At 33.6% G+C, this 12500-nt stretch overlaps 1 protein-coding gene across 1 annotated transcript; it reads right to left on the reverse strand.

Annotated features, from left to right (window-relative positions):
- Nucleotides 1-6499: 6499 nt before the first annotated feature.
- Nucleotides 6500-11793, reverse strand: LOC125026301 (protein JTB-like). The gene is made up of 4 exons (XM_047614637.1): nt 11637-11793; nt 9565-9719; nt 8840-8933; nt 6500-8510 (listed from the first exon to the last, which is right to left on the reverse strand). The coding sequence occupies exons 1-4, from the start codon at nt 11690-11692 to the stop codon at nt 8348-8350; spliced, it is 468 nt and encodes a 155-aa protein (XP_047470593.1). The 5' UTR covers nt 11693-11793; the 3' UTR covers nt 6500-8347.
- Between the last annotated feature and the right edge of the window lie 707 nt (nt 11794-12500).

Raw genomic sequence — 12500 nt, forward strand, 5'->3', positions numbered from 1 at the left:
GTGTGTGTGTGTGTGTGTGTGTGTGTGTGTGTGTGTATGTATATATATACATATATACATATATACATATATACATATATATATGTCTGTGTGTGTGTGTGTGTGTTTATTTATTAATTCATACACACACAGATTTATATATATGTATATATATATATATATATATATATATGCATATGTACGTACATATATATGTATATAAAGACATGTGTATGCATATGTATACACACACACAAACACACACACACACTCACACTGCACTCACACACACACACACATATACACACAGAGACATATATATATATATATATATATATATATATATATATATATATATATATGATATATATGATATATATGATATATATGATATATATGATATATATGATATATATGATATATATGATATATATGATATATATGTATATATACATATATATCATTATCTTCATCATTGTGATTACTAATGTCATTGCTATTATTGTTATTATAATTATTTTATATTACTGTTATTATCATCATCATTAGTAGTAGTAGTAGTATTATGACTGTTATTATAATCGCTATTATTACTATTATCATTATTATTATTACCGACATCAATATCATCATTATCTTTACCATTATCATCATCATTACTATCATTATCATTATTATTATCTTTATAATTATAATTATTGTTGTTATTATCATTTTATTATTATTATTATTATTATCATTATTATTATTATCATTATTATTATTATCATCATCATCATCATTATCATTACTATCATTATCATTATTATCGTTATTACTGGCAGTAGTAGTAGTAGCATGAATAGTATTGTAATTATAATTATTATTATCATTCCTACTATCATTATCATTGTCGTCATTATTATTGTTATCATTGTCATCGCGATCGTTGTTACTGCTATTTCTTATCATTGTCAGTATTGCTATCGTCATTATCATTATCATCACCATCGCCATCATCATCATCATTAGCATTACTACTATTGTCAACACCACTGATATCATTACTACTATTTCACTGACATCATTATCATTATTTCGCATCATCGATACTATTATTATAATTATCAAAATTCACATAAAACTGGACTTCGTACAGAGATCGACACCCAATACAAATACAGACGCTGGGTTGCGTTTCAGGCGAAATACACACACACACACACACACACACACACACACACACACACACACACACACACACACACACACACACACACACACACACACACACACACACACAGATTGCTAGAACCATCACACGACTCAGAACTTCCGGATTTCAGCGAAATAAAAGACACGTAAAGATTTTTTTGTTCATCTATATGATGGCAATGATCAAAAGCGTGATGATAATAAGTAAGGGTAGATATTATTGAATACAAAATATAGTGATTTTATAATGATGATCATAACGATGATGGTGGATGGAGGAAATGGTAATGATAATAATTATGATTGTGGCAGTAAGTGTTTTGGTAATTAAAACACAACGTTGCTGCTGTTGTTATAACCATTACTTTTATGATTAGTAGCATCAGTATAATTTCCTTTGTTATCATCACCTTCAATCAAACTTTTAATTCTGATTCTCATGCCATTATCTTCTTTACGGTAATACCAAAATGGAGTGGGTTGAGGCAGTTGAAGGGGTTAAAAGAAGTGAAGAATGGAGTTGAGTGGGGACAGGGGCGGGGTTTAGAGGGGAAAGATGCGGGATTTAGGGGGAAAGGGGCGGGGTTTAGGGGGGGGGGGGTGAAGCAAGGTTGAAGGTGAAAAAGGGTATGGAGTTTAAGGGAGTTAAGGGTAGTAGGGCATGGTTGATCAGACAGAGGGAATAGAAGGGAGAAAAGGAACTGTTTTTTTTTTTTTTTTTTTTTAGAGAAAAGAGACAGTTGAAGGTGAGATAGTGGGCGTGGTTGAGAGAGAGATAAGGGGGGAGGGGGTTGGAGTTGGTGGTGGAGAAAGAGGGTGCTGAGAATGTAGCGGAGGAAAGTAGGTAGGGGGAATTGAATAAAGAGAAAGCACTCGGCGATGATGTGTCGGCTCGCCACCTTAAAAAAGCACGTAACAGAACAGTGGGCGGACATAGATAGACAGAGAGTTGACGTATATGTATAAGGAAACGCCGATATAGAAACTGCTATATTGTCATAAAATACTTCATCATTTCAATGGTTAACTATATCAAAATCATAGAATATGGTTCGTTTGTTAAGGGGGTTATCATAGAAAATATAGCCTTGTTAAGATGGGTAACTATTATACTAACACATGTGGGCCTCGTTTAAGCTTTCCTGCAAATGCATAAGCAGTTGTAGCCTATTTTTCTCAGAATCTTTTAGTAAAAACGAAACAAAAGTAAAAGAAATAAGATGTTATTAAAACATTAATGGCTGATCCATACCAGGATTTTGATAGGATTTTTTTTTCAAATACCTTGTCTTAAGTGGAAATGGGGATAATGATAGTCTTTAAATGATAACAATGATGGTAATACTCTAGTGTATATCTTACTTTTGCGTCAGTGTTATGGAGTGAAATCACTGTAATATCTATAATTTTGATTCTTATGATAATCACTTTAAATGTTTATTCTTTATGTTCAGTTGATGTCACAACTGTCATAATTACTTGGTGATGAATACTTTTTTAATGGCAATTTTGACATGAAATATATATTTTTTTGAGATGGAAACGAGGAATACATACATACACACACACACACACACACACACACACACACACACACACATATATATATATATATATATATATATATATATATATATATATACACACACCCTACAACACAAGCTCCTGTAGTGTGTGAAGAAATTAAGCACAATCCTTTACTGGTGGCATTAGCATTACACAGATCCAAGATATTATTAACCTTTAAAGTAAACAATCAAAAGAAGTAATGTTATTTTTTATCTGATCCTCACGGACTCCCTGAAAATCCATCCATGGACCCCAGATTAAGAACTCCTGTCTATAGATTCAATTAATGTGAAAATTTAGAAATAGGGAGATAAACGTTTTGACTGCTTCCTGATTCCTTTTCCTGAAATATCTTCAGAAAAGAGGGAATGGCTGGCAGTTGAGGAACTAGGAGTTAGAAAACCTGAAGTTGTATGTCCACTGCCATCACCTCTTTACTTCGGTAATTGCTTGGTTGCTTGTTCTTCTCCTGAAAGACATCATCAGTACAATGAAGGGTTTTATTCTGCTTGTAGTTGCATTCACTGCAGTTGTAAATGCGCAACCAACGTATTATAGACAAGATGGTTCTTACAAGAACGTAGGATTGAATTTTGGTCACGATTTCGTTTGGCCAAGAATTCCAGGAGTTGAGTTTCGGGTGTCTTCCATTCAACTGCCCATCCCTACGTTGCGTCAGGAGTTCGTCAGAGTTCCACTTCCAGACCTTGCATATACAAAGAAAGTTGAACATGGCCACTGAGAGTGAATAAAAGAGAACTTTTCCATGCACTTGTTTTACTAATATACACACATAATTCTATTTATTATAATGACAACAATCATTATCAATAATTATTACCAAATGGTCGGTATATTATTATGTATAATATTCTCCCTTGCTATTTTGTGAAGCAAAATGTTTTAATTTTACTGAGGATATCCCGAATGTAACCGACAATGACATTCCTCACTTGCAATTTTACTAAAAGAGTTTTATGCCATGTCAAATGCTAATGGACATAATAAGGAATGCTGAATCTGCAATGGAATACTGAACAACTAGAATTCAAAATTGTTTAGACATAAGTTAGTAAGTAGGACATATATTATCAATCCACATTAAAGAAATGCAAAAAGATTTTCAGGTATTTCTTGGTAATTTTCCTAGGTCATATGAAATATGAGAAGGACGCGACTCTCGTCCCGAACCAATCATGAAGGTTTTCAATGCAACATTTATTTTGTTTTTTTGTTGCTCTCATCCTATACCAACATTGATCCATTTCTTAATTAGTCAAGTAAAGGAATCTACCAGTGGTGTGGTGGCTGGGGGGGGCCCCAGCGACCAGGAGTCAAGGGGCGCCAAAAGCCTTCCAAAACAAAATGTAAACAAGATGACAACTCGGCATAGCTGCGTCCCTAGAGATTAACCTTAGGCATAGTTCTCTTGGAGAAGGGGGGGGGGGGCGCCAAAAACGATCATTCCCCCCCCCCCCCCCGGCAATTTGGAGCCACCACGCCACTGGAATCTACAGTGATTCAAGAGCTGAATCACACAATTGGTCAAATAAAGTCAGTTTAGAGGAGAAAACAAGATGCTGTTAGTGCTCAGCATCGGCGTTCTCTTGGCAAGAGAAACACAAACCCTTTACCGAAGGCATGAGTTTTACATTGATTTTTGCCAATATTCCATGATCTTGACATCATTTTTATAAACCCCTTCTGACACGGAAAAAGAGACAATTATATTCTTGATATGATAAAATATGTATAGTTTATCTTCTTATCAAAGACATTATGGAATTAAATCACTTAAAAGTGTGATCATATCCTATAAATTCCTCTACAGCATTTTTAGTAAATATTTTCAAATATACGCTTTCAAATGCATATATATGTTGGTCATTTCTGGATGATGAATATTTTCTTAAAAGTAATTTTGATATTAGAAATTCATTTTTTGAGATTCACGCTCATGAAGTTGGAATGAGAAATTAGGAAAATATCATACAAGATATACTTATGGAATATGTTAATAGAATTGGAGAAGTCCTTTACCGGGCTTATGGCGATGATCATATACTAAGGCTATAAGGAAGCGATATAAAGCGGCTATATGAACAAGTGTACTTTTATTTCTTATTAGACTCCAAATGTAATATCTTTGAAAGTTTGTTGGCCTGTTTTCTAAATACCTTCGTATGTTCACTGCTTGCCACCTGCTTTCAGTCGGGGGGGGGGGGGGGGTGCGTGACCAACAGATGTAAACAATCCGAAAAGCTAATTGCCTAGCAAATATTAAAATCATAAATACAGGAAAGTTTTTGACAATTATTTTACATTACTTCAGATTGTATTTTCTAAATAGTTTCATATAAATAGATTTGTTTTGCATTGCTACAGCATATGATCTTGAACAGAAAGAGGCATCGGAAAATGTCGGCGAAAACGATAATTTTCACACAACTGGGAATTATCGCATTCAGGCGAAATGTCAATTATAATAAGGAAAACAAACAAAACACGGAAACAGTGTATGTGTGGCACCTCTTTAAACAAAAATATAGAGACCATGCATTTGAAACTAGTTATATTTTTTCTCATTCATCTTACCAGTTAACTTGTACGAGTTGCCTTTCATCTGATATTTGTTGATATTAAGGATATTCTGCAGAATTCCGTACATGTTTTTTTTCAGCCACCTGTAATTCACTGGACAAAACCTGCATAAACCGTAGTTCAGTATACTAAAGTTTGTTCAGCTTTAATTCACGACAGAACCAAGATTTAGACGATTATTAACAAAACAAGAGTCGATTGCCATATATGGGACTGCCTTGAAACGCTGTAACTTGAAAGGTGACGTAGTCGTTCCGTAGATTTTTCACAATGGCTCGTTTCTCATAGAAATTGGCAACTGTGTATTACGAAACTATCAACAAATTTTGAGTTTAATTTGTATATTCATGCCTCCATCTACTCTGCGCTCTATTTTAGGGTATATTTGGTGTGTACCTATGTTTATCTGTTTACCTGCCTTAAATACTTATTCATTGTCGTTTTACAAACATAATATATTTCGATAAGTGATTTTTTACTATGTTAATTTACCAATTTATACCCATGAATACACACACACACACACACACACACACACACACACACACACACACACACACACACACATACACACACACACATATAGATATATAGGCAGAGAGAGAAAAAGAGAAAACATATATATAAATACATATATATATATATATATATATATATATATATATACACAGTTATACACATTTTATATTTGCATATTTATAAACACACACAAATATGTACTTCCTTGGCCTATTGTATTTTTTTTCTATTGTCTTGATTTCATGTAATTTTGTAATTTTATACAACTTATTAATTCTTCTTTTATATTTTTGTTTCTATTTCATATATAATTCTCTCTCCCCTTTTTCCTTCTTAATTTCAGCTAATAAAATGAAAAATAGTGCTCTAGACTTTTAAACTTTATCTGGTATTAATGGTGAAATAACATCCATCAATATATTTCTTCAACAATATATTTATAATTTTCAAACATTAATGTGTAGGAATAAGTAAAATAAGACAAAAAAGGGATAAACATGTTTTACCTTACAAATATACAGAAATTTCCATAAGAATAAATTCCTCCTTATAAGGTAAAACAAAACAAAAAGGTATAACATGACAAAACCAACACACCTGAAACATGTGTTAATCAGTCTATAAAGAAACGAATATGAGGTATTGGCACTTTATTATTAGTGTATAAATTCCTGTTTATTTACTTTGATAGCCATAAACAATCTCCAATATATTAACATTATCAAACATATTTTCCCCGTAATAATCCTCTTTTCTCATAATCTTATTACTAAAGTATTAGCCATTAATACAATAAATACCGAAACGTGGAAAGGGGGAACCCCATACCAGAACAAATCTTTGGTATTTTCAAGAACAATGGAAGTCTTTGTATGTGGAAGATTTATTTTTGTCAAATTCTGATCTGTTTTAATAAAGCATACGTATATGATGTATTTCATTAGCATATATGGAAACAGTCACCATTCAAAGTGATATATAGTGTAAATCTCTTGTGTGAATATTTGCAAACATCTTGAAACTTGACGTACCATTCTTGACTGATCCTCTGAAACACTGGGACAATTCTTACAAGTATTTCTGGCTTGCTATTTCCCAAAATATCTACTTGAATTCTTGCTTTGAGGACCAACCAAAAGACAGATTCTTATGAAAGCATTACATTCAAGAACACTCATGGTCATCACGTCCAAGACAATGGCATACATAAAACACACAAGAAATACTGTGAGATCCTTTGCTAAAATCCATTTTTGTAAACTACAGGGGCTATTGAATTTAATGAAATATTTATGTATCTCATTACCAATCACCTAACAATGTTTTTTTGTTCCAAAGGAATGTATACAAAAAATTAATATGACAGCCTTTAATGTTTAGCCTAAAAACAAATTTTTAGTGACTAGTGATGTGAAATGACTTTTTCATCTCCTTGTCATATCTACAGTTCCCTTTTAATCTTATCCTTACAATAAATTATCTCCAATACTCAATCTCAGTCTTTATCAAAACATCAACATTTAATACAATATATCAATTAATAATCAAGGGGTTAAAGTGTGTAAGAAAAGCAATGAGATAGCTATACAGGTATAATTTCAGCCAAATTTTGTCCACAAATTTTCATAGATTTTTCACTGGTTGATGAACTAAAATATCTAGGGGGAGTACATCCAAACTTCTTTCGTTAAGACTTATCCCCCCCCCCCCCCCAGCAATGAATCTTTAGTAACGTCCCTGTGAAGCTTGTAAAAAATGAACCCCATTATATATTTATCTTTTCCTTTCTACAAAAAAAGTTATACTTCTGTAACTTAGAAAATTATATTTCTGTATTACATCTGTGGGAGTGCCCATTGTAATATATTCCATTCTTTTCACTACAAGAGATTTGATAATATCAAGTGATTTCCTTATCTAACTTGGATCAACTGCCAAACCATCTTTCACAACCTCACATTTGTATAACAAAATAAAAGCTTTTCTTTAACCCACATCTTTACAAATTCATCTCCACACATTTGCTCATAAATAAAAATATCTTTAGCATATGCACCTTCTGCACAATAAAAACAAATTTACAGTGCTTATAATAAGCAGATTAGAAAACATTTTGTATTGGGAGAAGTTTGACCATATTCTTTGAGTTACATTTACATGAAAAGAAAGAAAGAAGTGAAAACATTTTGATCAACATTCGAACTTTAAGGACATGACACACTGCAAGTAAAATAAATAATAATAATAATAGCAATAATAATAATATTAATAATAACAATAATAATAATAATAGTGCTAATGATAATAACAACAATAAATAAGAACTAACTATGTATCATTCATGAAAAATATTAATTAACAATATTTTGTTAATCTTGATATACATCTCAATTTCTGCAAACAAATGCACTAGAAAGAACAAGATACTTATTAAATCAAATAAAATCAATCAATCAATAAATAAATAAAAAAAATAAAAAAAACATTATACTCCAGCTGCCACCTGTCGTTGTATTCTTTGCAAAATGCGATGGTCTAACACCTTTTGTCTAAACACTGTTGCCAGACCTGATACTAGCCCAACAATCCCCATGACTGTCTCAAAGATCCAAAAATGGCGTTCTTCTAACCACACCACACGGTCACATCTGTAAAGAAACGCAATTTAGTAATGTTAAAAAATGTGTGTATGTGAAACTACTAAAATATTTGTCAAAGCTAATCAGGAGGTTGCAAGATTCTCAATACTTTTTTTCTGGTATGCAAAAAGTTTTGAGCATTAATGCATTGAAAATTATATATACACATTTCTGAGCCTCCTTTTGTTTCTAACAAAAAGTACTATAGCACTTATGGATATCTATACTTATAAAACATATAAACATGACTGAAACAAGCAAATGAACTATATGAAGTAAATTACAAGAACATAACAGACTATGTATTACAGAGAACTAAACGCGGTCATCTTACTTACTTTCTGAAAACTTCTCCAGTCCTTTTGCATTTTATTTTTTGGCGATAGCTCGCTGACCCACACACCGGTGGACTTCCACTTTTAATTTCAAGGTCTGCAATGCAATTTATAATGCATACATTATACAAACATGATACCAATGAATTTTCCAGACCCTCTTACTGGTATTTCTGATGTGTGATGAAATAATGTCTATGGAATACCGAACACCCTAATATGACAAACATACAAGTCTGGGGAACAAATTATGTGAAATATAAGTAATAAACATGAATATTCATATTCATTTTTTTATCAATATTTTTATTTTAACTATTGTACTTTGTTATTATAAAAAAATATTATTATTATTATTAATATTAATATAATTAATATTAACCTATTTGATCAATTACTAGTCATTTCCTCTATTTATCAAACTACCCTCTTTTAATGAGAGGAAGATGCATTTAACAGGCTGTCAATGATATTCATCTGAAATACAATTATGTTCTTTGCATTCTGCCAATCATCAATAACCTCTCAAGTGTATCTTTGCCTTGATAAAAAAGGGTATTATGACAAGGTTTCTGTACATTAAAAAAAAAAATTAGCTATTCCTTGCTCTTCACTACAATTGGAAATATCTCTTATATTTCACCGTTAGTAAATATATAACTGAATTAATGAATAAATGAATGAATCAATCAAATCTAAAAAATAAAAATAGAAATAAGAGATCTTACCTGAACATGGCTGACACTCTTCAAGCTCACTAAATTCTTCATGCAGGTAACACATATCTCGCTGCGTCATGTTGGGGTGAGCAGTGGTGTGCGTGTGGGGGCGTGTGTCATTAGGAGCTAGCTCATTCTCAATAATCAAAACAAGCACTGACAAACTGTCAAAATAGAACAAGAAAAAAAAGTTATTATCTCAAGTACTGATGTATAGGGTATATAAAGAGCACATATCATGCCAAATATACTTTGTAGCCTCTAAAGCAATGACAAAATCTCAACTATTAATCTAGAAGCCCTGATGTATAGCTGAACCACTGAACCACTATGGGAAGGATAAATCACAAAGTACAATTGATATTCAATGACCTATAAATTGCATAAAAAACAGAAAATTGTAAATTCACAAAATATGATAACTAATATCATATGCTATTTTGTGTATACAAGTTCACAGCTACGCAAGATCAGTTTCATCAAGAATTCTTGCTATCCTTAAGGTGGAAGTTTCAGAAAACAACTTTTTGTGCTACTCAAGAGAAATTATACTTGCATCGTGATGTTGCACAAGACTATAGCAAATGCTTTATGCTCCAGTCAAATAAACTGCATTTTGTGACTCCATTTCCCACAAATCATTTTTCTGATTATAAGTTTTGAATAAAAATAGGGCTTCATAGACCTCTTTGGTATAGAGAGGAAAGGTTGAGACTACAGATTATTTGACGTTCTTATTTTTTAATTTTGCATGAAGGGTTAGAGCTTCCAAAACTACTTCCTTCATAATGATTTCTTGTTGAAAGTCCATGTCCTACACTTTTCTGGGTAACTTTTTGAATACCTTAGTATAACTGATCACAATAATTTTGTTGTTGATGGATTCCTCTCACTCTCTACTATCAAAATACATCAAAATCATGCCCCCCCCCCCCCCACACCCATTTGCAATAAATTTGGCCCCAATAGCAGGGCAAAATATGAATAGAATACTGTAAATATGTAACCCTAATAATAATACACAATGAATAAGTCACTGCAATGTATAATGCAGGGGGTTGTGCCCCCTGTGACCCCCCCTGAGGGGTTGGTGCCCCTAACTCCTGCCCTGAAAGACAAAGAATCCACCACAAAGGTACAACATGAGTGAATCACTTTTCCAGCTCAGCCGCATCTATCAATAAGGTTATTAACTTATAATTCCAAGGTTATATATTGCTGTGTTTGCCCTGCAAGTTGGTTGTATCCTGCCATGAATATGTGGAGGATTCTTTGTTTTTCAGAAGGATAAGAATGTGGGGGTTTGGGGGTTCTGCAGCATAATTCCTCTATATATGTGTACTAGAGTGTGAGAAGAATCCATCAACACCAAAATCATCCCAATTGGTTATGCAACAGTATTCAGAAAAATTACCTTTTTTTCTCTATCTTGGTCTAATATTAGCTGTGTAGACTTGGATAGTATACAAACAAAACATTATATCTGAGTTTTGAAGTAAATGTTACTTCCAGAATTGTATGATGGAGAATGACGAGAATCTGCCATTTTGTAAGCCTTTAAAAATTCCTATTTTAAGTAACAGTGCAGACTTAGGAAATAATAGTAATTGCTACTGGAGGAATTTTTAAGTAAAACAACTTATTCTTCTTTTAAAAAGACTTTCCTAATGGTAATCACTGTTAAGTTTGGGTTAATATTACCGAGTGTGATGCACGAAGATAGAAGGAAACAGACACTATCATCTCATAAAGCATAAGTAATAGGCTCATAACCATCACAGGATCTGCTGCTTCGGCCTCATATTTACCACGAAATTATGAAAATACCCGCTGCATATCCACAATAACCTCACACAGCCAGAGTTCTTAATGTCGCGTCTTCTATAAGTGGCTAATAAAGGGAGAATATAGAGGGGGGATTGTCCACCTTGTCTAGGGAGTAATTAGAACGTAAGAAAGGTTAGGTCTTGATTTTTGGGTCCGTATGAGACCTTGTTTTAGGGACGTGCAATCCCCACGAAACTGGTCACCTCCACCCTAGCCCTGACTTTCACTCGGGATAAAATCACTCAAGAGCTCACCTAATAAGGCAGGCAATGGCTATAACCATTCGTTTCTTCGAGCAGGACTCAATCATCTTGAAGTACTTGAAAGAAAAGAGTAAACAAGTCCTTCACATCGGGTCCTTCACTGTGGGTATCATAATCCCGTTGACATCCACATCCTCAATGTTTTCGTCATGTGGTCGCTTAGAAGCACGAACGGAAGGCGATCGCGGAGGATGGGAAGATGTTATGTGATGTGGGTGCGTTAACTGCACCTTTTTCTCCGTTTCTTGGTCTCATTGTCTGTGTTTCTGCCTTTCTTTCTTTCTTTCTTCCTTTCTCTGTCTCTCTCTGTCTATCTATCTATATGTCTGTCTGCCTGTCTGTCTATCTCTCTCCTGTGTGTGTGGTGTGTGTGTGTGTTTGTGTGTTTGTGTGTTTGTGTGTTTGTGTGTTTGTGTGTGTGTTTGTGTGTGTGTGTGTGTGAGTGTGTGTGTGTGTGTGTGTGTGTGTGTGTGTGTGTGTGTGTGTGTGTGTGTGTGTGTGTGTGTGTGTGTGTGTGTGTGTGTGGCGGATCCAGGATCTTTACCTGGGAGCCCAAGGGAAAAAATTATCATTTCCCTTTGTTTCTGTTTAGTAAGAACAACAGTTTACCTCTACTTTGCCGAACAGTTAAACATTAAATATTTCCTTCTTTTTATTTTGTTAATGGCAATAAATATTGTTGTAGGGTAATGCTCATATAGATTTCTTTCGCTTGTCGTCCTAGCCTGTGACTTCAGGATAGCATTTATAAGATATTGATCTCTCTCTCTCTCGCTCTCGCTCTCGCTCTCGCTCTCGCTCTCGCTCTCGCTCTCGCTCTCGCTCTCGCTCTCTCTCTCTCTCTCTCTCTCTCTC

The sequence above is a fragment of the Penaeus chinensis genome, chromosome 6 (assembly GCF_019202785.1).
Source record: "Penaeus chinensis breed Huanghai No. 1 chromosome 6, ASM1920278v2, whole genome shotgun sequence".
Taxonomy (NCBI): domain Eukaryota; kingdom Metazoa; phylum Arthropoda; class Malacostraca; order Decapoda; family Penaeidae; genus Penaeus; species Penaeus chinensis.